General features: G+C 45.6%; 2 protein-coding genes across 3 annotated transcripts in view; one reads left to right on the top strand and one right to left on the bottom strand.

Moving 5' to 3' along the window:
- Window positions 1-303: 303 nt before the first annotated feature.
- On the top strand, window positions 304-10,203 carry ACO2 (aconitase 2, mitochondrial; the record flags this gene model as incomplete). The annotated part of the gene is made up of 13 exons (XM_009577656.1): window positions 304-454; window positions 1,750-1,854; window positions 2,115-2,206; window positions 2,490-2,595; window positions 3,702-3,859; window positions 4,967-5,040; window positions 5,749-5,860; window positions 6,048-6,170; window positions 6,369-6,524; window positions 7,683-7,874; window positions 8,704-8,836; window positions 9,148-9,269; window positions 9,699-10,203. Coding segments are annotated over 13 exons (1,668 nt in total), but the record flags the coding sequence as incomplete, so codon positions are not given.
- A 1,057-nt stretch (window positions 10,204-11,260) lies between these two features.
- POLR3H (polymerase (RNA) III (DNA directed) polypeptide H (22.9kD)) overlaps window positions 11,261-15,093 on the bottom strand; it is a 6,602-nt gene continuing 2,769 nt past the window's right edge. Inside the window, exons 3-6 of one of the 2 annotated variants that reach the window (XM_009577654.1) lie at window positions 14,693-14,779; window positions 13,623-13,686; window positions 12,813-13,020; window positions 11,261-12,136 (exon numbers count right to left, since the gene is read on the bottom strand). In XM_009577654.1, coding sequence (XP_009575949.1) covers window positions 12,083-12,136; window positions 12,813-13,020; window positions 13,623-13,686; window positions 14,693-14,779 — 413 coding nt within the window. In that variant the 3' untranslated portion in view covers window positions 11,261-12,082. The remainder of the gene's footprint in view (window positions 12,137-12,812; window positions 13,021-13,622; window positions 13,687-14,692; window positions 14,780-15,093) is intronic. The other variant, XM_009577655.1, reaches the window with a different exon arrangement.

The following is a 15,093-nucleotide window of genomic DNA, read 5'->3' as shown; positions in this document are numbered from 1 at the left end:
AAACAGTACCGGTCCCAATACGGACCCCTCTGGGACACCACTCATTGGCAGCTCTGAGTTTCCATTTCCAGCCTTTTTATTCAGGGACTGAGAGCGATAGGTGAGTAGTGATCTCCCTTCAGTTGGCCCTATTAGTGGTTTCAGCGCTTGTGCACATGTTCTGATACTTCAGGATTTTCTCCCTTTTCGTATTGTGGCCACCCAGATTTTTAGGAAAAATTCTGAGAAATTGTTTTGGCTGTTGAAAGGAAATGGTGTCAGTGTGTAGTTTGGTTTTTTTTTTCCCCCATTAATGTTGCTCAGGTTATTGGTGTAAAACTGACTGGCAAGCTTTCAGGCTGGAGTTCTCCTAAAGATGTGATCCTGAAAGTGGCTGGCATCCTCACTGTCAAGGGTGGAACAGGTGCCATCATCGAATACCATGGGCCTGGTGTGGATTCGATCTCTTGCACTGGTAAGACAACATGAATCTCTTACCTGGAGTGGATTGTTTTTGGAGTTGGGTGTTGAGTTGTCTGTGGAGGCTGGGAAGGGAATCAGGCAAGAAGTGCTAAATGTTCTCCCTTAGCCTGGCTGGATGATTAGTACATGGCAAACTGGGAGAGTGGGTGAGAGTGGTGTAACAAGATAGCACTCCCTCTCAGTGAAAAAGTGACCTCTCTCCATTAAATCTTCTTGTGACTTTGAGAACACTGAATGGTTAATTGTGAAGAATCCTGTAAGATGGTGCGTCAGGATAAGAGTAAGGGTGGAGGTATTCCGGCATACGCTTAGAGGGTGGAGATGTCAGAGATAAAGGATGACATTTTCATTGCAGCCTAAAATAGGCTGTGGATAGAGGAAAGAAACAGGTTGAAGGGGGGACATGTGTGACAGCTGCTAAATAAAAAGCTTTTTAGAAAAGCAGGGCGAAGGGGAGACCAGAAAGCAGGAGTTTGTAACATGCAGTCTTACACTAGCTAATTGTGGGTCTTGGGTGCTGAATTTGAACTAGCAAAAATTGCAGTTGTCTGTAATGATTAGGACCAAATTACAAGAAGTATCCTTTCCTTTGGCTTGAAGTGCAGCCTTCAAGCTGGGCTTCTCTTCTCCATTTGCACGGCTTGGCTACAACTTGGAATATTTGGTTTTACAAACTGAGAGCAATTTGGGATTTTTCTTCTGTGAAATCAGAGGAACTTGACCTGTGATATCTGCTTCTAGCTCGTTAAATGTAAACCAGCAGCTTCTACAGCTTCATTGCTGTGTCCTTGAAAGGCATGGGTGATCCCAGTGCCATGAGCAAATTTTTTTTTATTGTGTTCCGTCACTGGAAGCTTTTTATTCAACCCACTGAATTTCTCACAAATTTCTGGCTCTTCCAGTAAATATAAATGAGATGGTAGGGGGGGACAGGACACTCATTGCAGGTAGCAGGGGCACTGCTCATTGCTGTAAATATATTTGGTGCTCAGTGCAGACAGGGGGTTCCCTGTCATTCCTTCCAGTATCTGCAAGAATCAGTGTAGCTTTCAGCTCCTTCCTTGCAGAAAAGTCTGGTCGCAGGCACTGTATCGATCAGAAACATTAGGGGCTGAGACAGCCATTATGTAGGCAGTGTGTGCTCTCTGCTGTGGAATTGGGTTTCTGTGGCTAATGCCTTGATCTTTCTTGGCTTTGCTGTCTTTTCCATGGACTAACTTTTGAAGAATTGGATGGCCTTGGACTTTCTCATTGACCCTGTGGTGTCTTCTCCCACTCCTTCTCTAGGAATGGCAACGATCTGTAACATGGGGGCTGAAATTGGAGCTACCACATCGGTCTTCCCTTACAACGCACGGATGAAGAAATACTTGGGCAAGACTGGGCGAGCTGGTAAGAGGGTTTGGGGATTGAAGTAGGTAGAAGTGTGGGTTCAAGTGAAGGTGTATTCTGGGAGCAGCATCCTCCTACAATGGTGTCTGATGTGATTTCTGACCTTGCGGGTCCCATAGGTCATCTGATACAAGTGGGGAGTCTATAGATGAAGTGGCTGGGGAAGTATACAGTGGACACCCTGTGTTTAGCCATTCCAAGCTTCTTCTTTTCCCTCATATTTGCCGCACTTTTCAGATCTCCCTTCTTTCTTATTCCAGACATAGCTGCGCTGGCAGATGAATTCCAGCAACACTTGGTACCAGATTCTGGTTGTCAATATGACCAGGTGATAGAAATCAACCTCAGTGAGGTAAGGCTTCCTTCCTGCTTGCCATCTTGGATGTTATGATGTGACTGTGCTTTGTGTGAATGAGGACCAAGCTGGGAGTTTGATGGGACACCCCTGGCGCTGTGCTAGAACATAAAAAAAACAGTCAGGTCTGCTTCACTGACAACTCCTGCTCCTGTATTCATGTAGGAGAATCCTATTTAAACAGCTTCTAGATAGAGCTATGAAAGGAATTGATTTGCTGCTGTGTTTTGGGGTTTTTCTTGGCTACTGTAATTTCTGACTTTGTCACTGTTTCTTAAAGCTGAAACCGCATATCAATGGACCTTTCACACCAGACCTGGCGCACCCTGTGTCAGATATTGGTGCTGTGGCAGAAAAGGAGGGCTGGCCTGTTGATATCAGAGTTGGTGGGTAGCATTTGCTCTTTCCTCTGCCTTCATCCGTGTGGCATAAATGTTGCTGTCTTGGGATAAGCAGTTGGTCACATAGCTTGGGATCCGATCCTTTAATTACTGCTCTATGTCCTTTGACTTTGCTGCAGTGTCATCTCTTCATGGCTGTATGAATTTGCTGGGAAGAGTAGTGACCACCTGGGCCAGGTGTGTGGCATGAGATGTGGGATAGTTGGAGGGATTTTAATCTCAAGAGGCAGAAAAGGTTTTTTTTCCTTCTTGGAAACTTTTGAATGATTGGGCTGACAGGAATGTTACCTGTTAAAGAGCACCTTTGTTAAAAGTCTGCTTCATGGATTTGTTGCAAAGATCTGTCAGGAGCCAGGAGCATTGATTGTCAGTCCTCCCAGCAGTTGGCTGTTGATCTCTTGGGACGTAGTAAAGTTAGTGCTTGCTGTCCTAAAGAGCAGATTTGGATACTTACATACTCACTTGTGGGATGGTAACCTGTCAGTTGGCTTCTCAAGTGTTGCTCACTGGGGGAATGGAAGGAATCCAAATAAGTTGTAAAGGCCACATCCCAGGTGGGAAATGTATTATTCGATGGTGCTACAAATAGGATCAAGAGCAGCTGTAACTGAAAGAGAATTTATTTTTTGCTGGTTAGCACCAGAATGCTGTCAGGACAGTATAGTATATCCTCATGTGGTCTTTGTACTGTAACAAAGGATGCTTTCTTTTCATCATTTCCTCCATTTCTTGCCATCTTGATTTGAAGCCTTTTCTGTCTTCATGGAACAATACCTCTCTGTAGAAATCTGCTTAACCAAAGTGCAAGTAGGTGGCACTCTGATCTTGTAAAACAGTAACCAGACTAGTGACCAGTGACCAGGTAGTGTGTTCTGACTGTGCAACTTCTAAAGCCAGAGAAGAGATTGCTTGTGTCTGCAGTATCTTGCTGGGAGGCTTGGCAGTGTTAGTACCTGAAACAGTTTCAGATTCCTTGTCAGCAGAAAACATGGTTGTCCCTTGTTTTTTCTCCTGAGGGATGAGTCAGTGAGAAGATTCCTAGTACCGGGGAGCTGCAGTAACCACCTCCCTATTTCTGTCAAACACCACAGGCTTGATTGGCAGCTGCACCAACTCCAGCTATGAGGACATGGGACGCTCTGCAGCGGTGGCAAAACAGGCACTAGCACATGGACTGAAGTGCAAATCTAAGTTCACAATCACACCAGGCTCAGAGCAGATCCGTGCCACCATTGAAAGAGATGGTTATGTGAGTAGGACTGCTCTTTACGCTTCCAAACAGTAAGCGTTAAACTCTCTTCCAGACAGTACTCAAGAGTCCAGAGGTAACTAATGGAAACTTCTTAAACTTTGTCTTCACTTATTGCTAGAGGTACAATTAATGATGTAGCAACCAGTCTTGTGTTACTACACCTGTGCGTCCTGCTGTTACCTTGACAGTGTTTTGACCTGATATCTTTACTGCCTGGGCATATAAGAACATGATTGGAACTGGACAGAGCTGAGATAATTATCAGGAGCTGGGGCCCTGAGGAGATAACAGTATGCATAGCAAGGGATGCCTTTTGCTTCTGGGATTCTGTGGGTGGCCATGGCTGATGAAGGGCTAGCACCCACCTGCAATCCGGTTTTCTCCTTTAAGAACAATTTAGGATGTGAGCAAGCTCTTTGTCTGTAGGAAGGAAGTTCCCATTCTAGACTAGACTAAACTTACGGCAAAACTCATGTTTGATTAAAATGAAGTGTTTCTGTAGAGGAACCACCACCTACTTTCTCCCATTTTCTGTGGGCACCAGAAGATGATGTATTAATTAGTTCTAATATTTAGTAAATACTAGATGCTGTCACAGCTTGGGGACCAACTATGTAAGTCTACGTGTGGATATGTCCAGCTTAATGCCTCCTCCAACAAGTCCGCAGTCATACTTTTCCTTAACAGGTGCCCTCTTAATTGAATTGTTTGCTGAATGGGCTCAGCAGACAGACACACTTGCCTGCATTTTCACCAATTCTCTCCTTACATGGGCAGGAAGTGTGTAGGATATTAACCAGACCAGCCACTGCCCTTCAGTCAAATAACTGTGAGTAGCTGGATTGCTCAATTTGAAGTAGGTAGAGAATGGGAACATCATGGCAAGTCATCCTGTGCTCTTCCCCAGTGTTAACTTAAAGCTTTACTGGGATCAAACCCCATGTATTTATAAAAGTGACTCAAAACTTGCAAGTGAAACAAGGAGGGGAATTTTCTCAGGCTTGGTGCTTTGTTAGAAGACAGATGTCCTCTTCCCCTGAAAGAGCAATCCCAGAAACTTACTCCAGACTTTCTACTAGTAACAAAGTTGTTCTCTGCCCCCAGGCGCAAATCCTGCGAGATGTTGGAGGGCTGGTTCTTGCCAACGCTTGTGGGCCGTGCATTGGCCAGTGGGACAGGTAAAGTGAAAGGACCTCACTCTAGCTTTGTATCTTTTAGTTCCTAAAATGCTCTGAGAGGCCAAATTTGATTGTAAGTATAATACACTAGGAATTAAAAATAAATGCTTAAAAACCCATTGGCCATAGCTGTCTGATATGCACTGGAGGAGGAGAAATGAAAGACTGCAGATTTATATTGAGCCTTTAGATGAATGAAGCTGCAGAATGGCCACAAGTGCGGCCATGCCTGAAGGCTTCTTATAGTAGGCAAAAAACGGGGAGAGAGATTTGTTATCTGTGAGAGGGTGGACTGGAGTTTGTATGGTCCTTTTGAAACAGCAAAAGTGAATTGGTCCAACTTCAGTCATTGGAGTGGCAGGGAGGAAAATTCCCATAGGAAGGGATGGAAGACATATTCTCGTGTGGCTTTGTCATTGCTAATGGTGGGATGTCCAGAGGCAATGTACTTAGCTGATTATTGTTTACACAGTTCAACAGTGCACAACATGGGCTATGAAAACTACTTCAGGAATCAGTGTCTGACTGGGTTTTGCACGGTTCTTGGTTTTGAGTCTGTACTTAAGGGAGGAAAACATGTCCAGGCACCGATTCATGTTTCCAAAAGATAGTTATTGCTACCAAAACCAAGCTGAGGGATTTTAGCAGCAAGACGTCTCGAAGCAATATTCCCTTTGGATTTGACGAGCATGTTTGTTTCTTTCACAGGAAGGACATCAAGAAAGGAGAGAAAAACACAATAGTTACGTCTTACAACCGGAATTTCACAGGTCGCAATGATGCCAATCCAGAGACTCATGCATTTGTGACCTCTCCGGAGGTAAGAAGAGGGATGGCCGTGGAATAGTCCAGGGTGTCTTGGGAGCTAATTCCTCTGCCTGCAGAAGACACCCAGTGTAGCTTGGTTTGTAGCTTGGCTGCTGGCTTTGCGACTGTTAGGCGTAGGACTTTCAAATGAAGAGATAGGGGGTAGAATATGCCTTTAAATTTGTCATTTTTTCTTTCAGATTGTCACAGCCCTGTCTATTGCTGGCACTCTAAAATTTAACCCTGAGACAGATTACCTGACAGGAACAGATGGGAAGAAGTTTAAACTAGAAGCACCTGACGCAGATGAGCTGCCCAAGCTGGTAACTGCTTGGTCTGGAGATGGAGGGAGGGAAGGCCTGCTACTAGTAGTGTTTTGTATGTCGTAAGGGAATTTTGATGCACTGACCTCTTCCTTAGTGTTAAAGCTAGAACGGGTGCAGTTGCTTGTATTGGCTTGTTCTCTTCATGTGCTGTTGGGGATGGCTGAGGCTGATGATTTTTCCTGTCTTCTTCGGAAGGAGTTTGACCCAGGCCAGGACACCTATCAGTATCCTCCCAAGGATGGCAGTGGGCAGCATGTGGATGTGAGTCCCACCAGCCAGCGCCTCCAGCTTCTTGAGCCCTTCGATAAGTGGGACGGCAAGGATCTAGAAGACATGCTGATCCTCATCAAGGTCAGGAGCAAAGTGGGGGAACACCGGCTATGACAGGACTCGAACAGGGGTTTGCACATCAATTGCTAGAAGCTTTGGATGTGCCTTTGAGCTGTCTGTGATTCCCTCCCCTACAACCACATTGGTATGGAAAGTGAAGCAAGGGTCTTCCTTCCAGGTGTTTCCTTCTGATACTTCTTTCTATTATAACTAAGAGACTTTTCTCCTTTGGGCTAGTGGTTAGCTAAGACCATGAAAAATGAAGCTTGTTACACCATGTAATAGGATGCTACCCATACCATGCAGTTTGCAGAAATCGTCCCAGTTATAACCTGCAGCGGAAAGGTGGATGGGTTCGTTAATTAGCGTCTCTAATACCTGACTGTTCTAAGAAGCATTTTGTCTGAAATGAGGTTGTTAGGAACTTCTCATCCATCAGTATGTGTGTTCTCTTCCCATTTTATAGAAAGAGAAATTACTTCACAATAGTTAAATGTTGCATTTCAGTCTCTTAATGAAGACATGGGTTTCTTCTCACTGCCTGTGGCAAGTTAACAGGATGAAAACTTCCGTTAATACAGTGATGGGTTCTGAAATGCAATCCCTTAGGAACTGACCTTCAGGAACATTGCTGATTCTCAGTGGCAGAGTGTTGCAGGTACTCCCAAGGGCCATACTGAGCTGTGCTTGAGTTTTTGACACAGGCAATTCCTTTGAAAGTGCTTTGGGACTTACCGGTTGAAAGGCCATTATCTCTGGTTGGGAATTCTGTTCTTAGAAATTGAGAAGGCTTATGTGCAGATTGGAAACTTAGAGGAAACACTGGGCATCTTGCTGAACTCCCCCAGCAGGGAGGTGAGCTGCAGCAGGAAGGGTTTAATTGCCTTTTTGTACCTGAAGAACCTGCTGCTGAGGGAAGTGAGGAAATGGCAGGAGGTGTCATGGCTAAGCTCATTTTTGTAATTTACCCTTTGGAACAGGGATGTTCTTCCTACCCAATGCGTGCAGAACAACTGTGTTCTGCCTTAGAGTGTCTTGATTCTGTAACAGATGCATTCTTGATTCTTGGGTTTGTGCCCTTAAAAAAGAGATGTGAGGATCCTTCAGAATAAAAAGTGTTGAGGAAGGGTCAAGTCACAGATCCATCCTAAGACATTCTTCTCTTCTACTACCCTTTAGGTAAAAGGGAAATGCACAACTGACCACATTTCTGCAGCCGGACCATGGCTCAAATTCCGTGGCCATCTGGACAACATCTCCAACAACCTGCTCATTGGCGCCATCAACATTGAAAATGGCAAAGCCAACTCTGTGAGGAATGCATTAACCCAGGAGTTTGGGCCAGTCCCAGACACAGCCCGTTACTACAAGGTGAGACTTTCCCCCGAAGCATCTATTTTAAGAGCATATTTACACTTTGGGCAGTCTGTGCCAAGACTGAGGATCTCACCCTCCTGCTCTCAAGTAACAGCAGCTGTGATTTCACTCAGCCTTGAGGCTTTTTCTTGGGACTTAGTCTGATGATGGCAGTTCCTGTAGGAGATTCTCTCCCTACCTGAGGCGGGGAAGAGGGAGGAGGATCTTGTAACCCAGAGGGGACCAGAAATCCTAGACAGAAGGGGAAGAACTCCTTCAGGCACTGCACACCTTACAAAGCACAGGTGTCATCAGACTGCAACTAAATCTTGCCTCCTGGAGTGTTTCACCTGTGACTAGTGTAATGGTTAAATAAATTCTGATCTTGTCCCTTTCATTCTTTAAAACTTGGCTTAGAACCTCAAGAAATGTCCTTTCACCCTCTGGACAGCATGGCAGTGGTCTCAGATTTGTTATTCCAGTAGACAGAAGTGAAAGTTTTCTGTATTGTTTCCAGAAGTAGAGCAGGGATCATGGCTGGTGTGAACGCTGCTCTGGCACAGGACCATGGACGGAAAGGTGGCAGCAAGGATTTGCTCTGGGTCCCAAGGGCGATCCTCCTCAGCCCTCATTAGTGAAGGATGGCAGTGCCTAACTGCTGTGAAGTACTTAATTCCTTTATTTCTGTCCTTCCTCAGAACCAAAGGGAGCCTTCTGGGAGAAGGTATTTGTAGCACAGCAATGTCAGTAGTGTAGCACTGAAATTAAATGTGTGGGTGGATATTTATTGTTAATTCCTCACTTGAGTGACTGCAGAAATGTAGATCTGTTTCTTTTGTCACAGAAAATGGGTGTCAAATGGGCAGTTATCGGGGATGAAAACTACGGTGAGGGGTCAAGCCGGGAGCATGCAGCACTGGAGCCACGTCACTTGGGGGGCAGGGTCATCATCACCAAGAGCTTTGCCAGGATCCACGGTGAGTCGCACTTCCCCTGTGATGCGTGTAAACAGGATGTATTTGGTTTGGGTGGAAGCGGTGTTCACCTCGCCCCAGGGCTCAACACTACGGGCATGAACCATGCTGACAGATCGCATGGTCCCTCTTGTCAGGAATGCTTTTACATATCTAGTTAGATACGCCACAAACAGCAGATATGCTAATTTTGCTACAAAGATAGTAACTGTTGCTGGAATACTACTCTGAGAAACACTAGGCAGCCAGAAGGTAATCCTGATCCCCTGCAGCGTGTTGTTACAAGCGTGCTTGGTGTGGTTTCTTCTCCGCAGAAACCAACCTGAAGAAGCAAGGTCTACTGCCTCTCACTTTCGCTGATCCAGCGGACTACAACAAGATTCATCCTGTGGACAAGCTAAGCATTGTGGGGCTGGCAGACTTTGCACCTGGAAAGGTAACTGTCTGGGTGTCTTGTCATTGCACTCGGGGCACAGGGACGTGCCAGTGACCGGGAACAGTGTCGAGCTGTGTGCTCGGGGCCCGAAGCAGCACAGGCACCCGTGGGCAGTGCAGCCTGCCAGCCAGATGAGGCACTTTGCACCAGTGGTCTGGGGGGCTAGAGAGCAAGTTAGAATCGGATCACATTATTCTGAACGGTTACGAGAAACCCTTGTACAATATTCTGAATTCCTGGACTTGTTGCCTTAAGCATGAGTGCTCCCTAGAAGGAACTGCGTCCACACTTCTATGTTAAGACCCCCCTGAGCTATAATTTTTCATTTTCAACCCGTTAAAAACATGTAGAAATTTTCCTGTGAGAAGCTTCAGTTAACTTGCTCCCTTGAAAGAGAAGGGGGGAAATAAAACTGTCTTCTTCCTTTAGCCTCTGAAATGCGTCATCAAGCATCCCAATGGGAGCCAAGAAACAATCATGCTGAACCACACCTTCAACGAGTCACAGATAGAGTGGTTTCAAGCTGGCAGTGCCCTGAACAGAATGAAGGAGCTGCAGCAGAAATCAAGCTAAGTGCACACAATGCCCCAGTGCACTGGACTCGATTCAGCTTTGGCATTTTCATGAAAGTGCAATTCCATGCCTACTGTTGGAATAAATATCTGATCAAATGTAACCATAGCTTCCTTTTTGTTATGGTACTTCCTCTTCACTGACAACTTTGAAAAGGGAGTGCAGCTAGGCTTACTTTTGTCTTTTAAATTCCCCAGCTCCCTTTTTCTATTTTGGCTCAATTTCAGTTGTCCCACAGTTATTTATATTTGGAAATAACCAGCTAAGGTGGGTTTGTCTGCTCAGTTGGTTGTTTTCTGCCCATTCACTTTACTGATGGCTAAAGAAATAAAATGAAAATAAAGAATGTGACCATCTCTTCTGCCTTGTGGTGTTATATTCATAATCCTGCTCTTCAGCCCCTGCTTCCCCTGTCACTGTTGCTGGGAGGGTGGGAAGGAACTTTGGAGATATGAGATGGTACCTGCCCAGTTCTTGCTCTGTAAATCATTCCTGCGTACAAAAATACATGGTAAAAAAAGTGCTCTGACAGCTGTCTTGCACTGTTTACCCCTTGACATTAACCTATTGCAGACTACAGTCATGACTATCACTGCCTTCCCAACTACATTCCTGTCCAGGGCAACAGTGCCACCACTGCAGCAGTGACAAACTTGCAAGGAGCAAGTGATTTATACGCTTTCCCAGCATCGTGGTGTAGTAAACTAGTTTCCTCAAGCACAGCTTGTCTTCTCCACAACAGGAGGCTGATGTTGAGGAGAATCTCATTAGCTCAGCAGGTAAGGCCATGCAGCTACCACCTTGCTACGCTCCTGGGAGCTCTGAGCCTGTGAAATGGGAGCTGAACGCCGAATTTCCACCTATACAAACAGCTGGGGGTGTTCTGCAAACAGTTTGTTTCCACCATGTCTAGATGATTGCACGTCTTAGCACCACTGCTCTATAGACAGCTTCAGTAAGCTTATTTTCTGAGCAGATGGACCTCAGTTACTATGTGAACCTAAAGAATTCTAGGCTCCCTTTTAATTAGGGCAATGCACCAGGAATAACAGTTCAGAATTAAGGGGTTCTAACGACGCTGCAGGGAGGGCGCTGGTGACTCAGGCTTTGTATTCACAGTTGGAGGTTAAGCAGACCCACTATCCCAGGGAATTACAGCCCCTTCCTGCCAAATGTGGCTGGCTTTGTAATTATGTGCAACATCCCTCTCTTGGCAATGGGCCCTGCATAGATTCTACTCCCTGTTTTGTTCCCCCCTTTCCTTTCACTGCTGTCAGGGAGGGTGATGGCAATTGTGTGTTATTGGCTGTTAGAGCAGAGCATTGGTCTTCTTAACACTGTCTGCCTTGAAATCCAAGTAGCTAAACTGCAGGAGGCAAGGAAGCTAATAGTTTCCCCACAAATTGCACAGGAAGGCAGGCTGTGTGGTTTTCACTATTTATTAACACACCCCCACAAACAAGTATTTAACGTGCTCAAGGCAGCCTTGGTCTGTTGCAGTTCACTTACGTATTTTCAGTCAAACTCCTGCAAAGTTTAGCTCGTTCTACATAAATACAGCGCACCCAATAAAGTATTTCCATTCAGCACAATAAGGAGCATGTAGCTTTCCACAGTGGTCATCTTCACGAGCCTAAGCTACTTTTGGGTAAACTACTGTCATGCCCGTTCTCTTTGGCTGACTTCATCCATGGGTTAAGAGCCCATTCTTAGGAGAACATTACCACCACCTCCCCTGCTCTCCCAGCAGCAGCATTTTCCAGGTCTCCAGAGTGCCACACCTCTATTAACTCGAGTCTTTTGCTGGTCCTTCTCCATTTCCTGTCAAAAGAAGGGCAGGTTTCTACCCCTCTGAGACCAAGCTCTCAGCCCAAAGAAGCAGTATGTCTTGACAGGCATTCTCTCCTGCTTTCACTCACTCAAGTCAACTCCCTTCTTAATTCAGGCAAGTAAAGACCTCCCCGGTTTCCCCTCCAGGGCAGGAGACCAAAGCTCCAGCTGAGTTTGTTGCTGCTGCGCTCAAGGCTTTTTGTTGTCTGTAAATTCACTTCTACAGCTCAGTGAAGACATTTCTTGAAAGCGACTGTCTCAATCTGGCAGGTTGGAAGCTAAAGGGGAAACAGAGAGTGGCAGATCTAATTTCTCATTCAGCTTCAGAGGAGCAATGAGCACCAGCAGGATCCCATAATCCCCCAAACATCCACCGGAAAGACTTTCTGCAGAGCAGGCTCCGATTGCAGCTAACTGTTTGTCCACCACGACAGGAGGCCCAGGCCTGGCTCACTGATTGATCCCTGTTCACAGAGAGAAGAAAAGAGCGTGCAATTTTAAACTGCATAGAGAATACAGGAGTAAACACATAAAAATATAAAATCTCTCCCTCCAAGTTATGGATGAGGTACTCACTTTTTTTCCTATCAGACCCTGCCCAGCACTTGCCCAGACTCCTTTAAACCTTGTCAACACTACACCAAACATTCAACACTTGAAAATCAAGCACTTGCCCATTCCGCCTCCTGACTGTCCCAACATACTCCAGCTGTGAGAAAACACAGCTTTCATCTGTTTAGATCCATCTTTCTCTTCCATTGTACTCAGGTGGGTCTTACGCCAAAACACTGCGTGGGAAAGCCCGTTTAGCTGCTGTGTAAACCTTAATGTGGTTCTCCCAGCTCCATGCTCCTTGTATGTTCACTCCTGCCTGCAGATCCTGCATCCAGAGTCTGCTTTAAATCAGCCTCCCAGGGGGAACTCCACCAACAACCACAAAGTGTTCCAAGGAAAACACACAGCAAACACAGAGCGACCACAAGAACAATCTCGTTTCTCCCCTTTTCCACTCCTTTCATTTTGTGACTCTGTTTGCTTCAGTCAGCTTAAAGCAATCAGTTCCTTGGGAAAGGGATGCTATTTTAGACATAGAATAAACCACAACGTTCAAAAGGCTGTATGCATTATGCACATAGTTACCACAAGAGTGTAGGGTGCCTCTTTCTTCTGGACTTCTTCTGCGGCATTCGAAGTGGAAGCCTCTGCAGAGCTCGGACCTGTGGGTGATGTATCGACAAACGTTTCATCCACAACTCGGAAGCGGATCTCCTCCCCAATGTCCATGTAAAGGTCATGGGCCCCTTCTTCCGTCTCGTATTCCCACACCCACACCTGCTCTGCTTCATCGCTGGCCACGCCAAGGGTTAAGGATGGAAACAGTTTTGAGAATAGACTCAATTCAAAGCCTTTTCACAATTTCTCAAACTGCAGTGCACTGTCCCAGGTTATCATCTGTGCAGTCCAGGACCCCCGTCTTGTTTCTTATTTTCCTGCTTCAAGGTGTATGCTGCTGGGCAGAGTTGGGGTTACCCCCACACCCCCAAAAAAAACCACCAAAAAACCCAAACCAAACAAAACCCCTCAAACCCAAGAAGACCTCACCTACCACAGGGAAGGATATTAGACACACCATCTATCTAGACATTACATGATGTGGTAAAACCGGCATTCTGTCTTCAGCAGCAGCCAAGACCAGAGGCAGGGATTACGATGCGGTTGTTCGGGGGACATTGCCATTCATTTCTATCAGCCGGCACAATGATCCTGCAAAACCTAATAAGCGTGAGGCCTGTCTAGCTGTGATAACAGTCTGCGGGACTTGCCCGACACAACGGCTTAGCTTCTGCCACTGAGCACCTTCATTGTTGCAGTAGTGAATGCCTGTTGGGCCAGCACTGCACAATCTTTTGAAATGAAGTAGTAAAGTTATCAAAGGTGATCAAAGGATACAACTTAGCTGGCTGCTGCAGGGATTCTGGTGGGATGACAATATCATCGAAGAATCCAATAGAAACTGTGGAGAAAAGAACTTGATTAAGACTGAAATGATTCTTCGCAAATGATGTACCACAGCAGTTCCTAAAATGCATTTCTAGACTCATTCTCCTTCCTCTTTCAGGAAGGACATCTGAGATCGTGCAGGAATTATTCTTTGAGCCACAACGCTCAATTTCGGTTGGCAGCAAAGCAACCTCCCAGCTGAAAGTACATACAGCAACAGAGGGCACAGTCTTCATGCCCGCTGGGAAAGGAAAAGGCTGTTTGGAGCAGCATTGGAAATGAAAGCGTTCCAAGAAATGAGTCAGATGCTATAGAGGTCTGTGACAGAAAAGAGCTTAGAAATCACAGATTTAACATGTTAAATAAAGACCAATGAAAAGTTACAACAGCCCCCACCTCCCCCTTGAGATTTCATGATGTTGAATTTTATCAGAGAGTGGACATGCCTAAATTCAGCAACAAATGCAGCCTTATGCAGCTAATCTTATTGTCCTAACTTAACAACTGAGCAGAGGAGCTCGCTTGCATGGAAGACTCCTACAAGAAAGGAAAGCAACTCATCAATTATGTATTCCATGAATCTGACAGCACTTTGTGCTTACATAGATGTTTCCCTGCCGTGTTTTCAGGTACAGGAAACGGTCATGAATTTGCACAGAACTATAGGGAAGATATATCAGACCAACACGAGCTGATACTACCACTTTTAAAAAAAAACAAGTTCTGTTAACTGAAGCGAGAAAATGAATCCAGTCTACGCTCCAGATGGGCTTGCCTGTTCTCCTTTGGGCATGCACGTGAATGACAGAAGGAAAGGGGAGTGCAGACAAAACCATCAAGGGCAGGGAAAGCTGCCAAGCTCAAACTACCAACCACCCCCAGGTCAGAGCAGCACTAGAGGCCGGTAACAGTCTCTAACCAGCCTACAGACAGCACTGTACAACTCGAAACCACAGTATCCCAAAAGACCCCAGAGCTCCGCAGCTCATGTGTCCCTAACGTTAGAAGTTGCAGTTTACCATGAACGCCATCCTGGCTGCAGCTTTTAATCTGTCCAATCAGAATCTCATCCAGGAAGGGATGGAAGACGATGTAGCGGAAATGCACTTAAAAGAAAACAGATCATTGATGTTATGTCCATGTTCGTGAACTATACTCTTTCCACAGGGTGGCAGCCATTAAAACAAAATCCCACGCCCTATATGCCTTCTGAAATGCTTACCCAGTTTCTTCTACAGTTTCCTTGCAGGTACTGATTAGATAGAAAAATGGGAATAAGAGTTCCGATTCCTAACTGTTTTGTAAGAGTTATGACAGCGGTTGATCAGCAGCCTCCTGTTCTCTGCTCTTCAAGCTTGCAAGAGTTTAAGTTCACAGAACGAAACTATAAATGAAGAACACGGAGCAGAACCTCTGCTTT

This window comes from Fulmarus glacialis, unplaced genomic scaffold (assembly GCF_000690835.1).
Source record: "Fulmarus glacialis isolate BGI_N327 unplaced genomic scaffold, ASM69083v1 scaffold37855, whole genome shotgun sequence".
NCBI classification, from domain to species: Eukaryota; Metazoa; Chordata; class Aves; order Procellariiformes; family Procellariidae; genus Fulmarus; species Fulmarus glacialis.
This window is presented reverse-complemented; position numbering and strand designations above follow the sequence as displayed.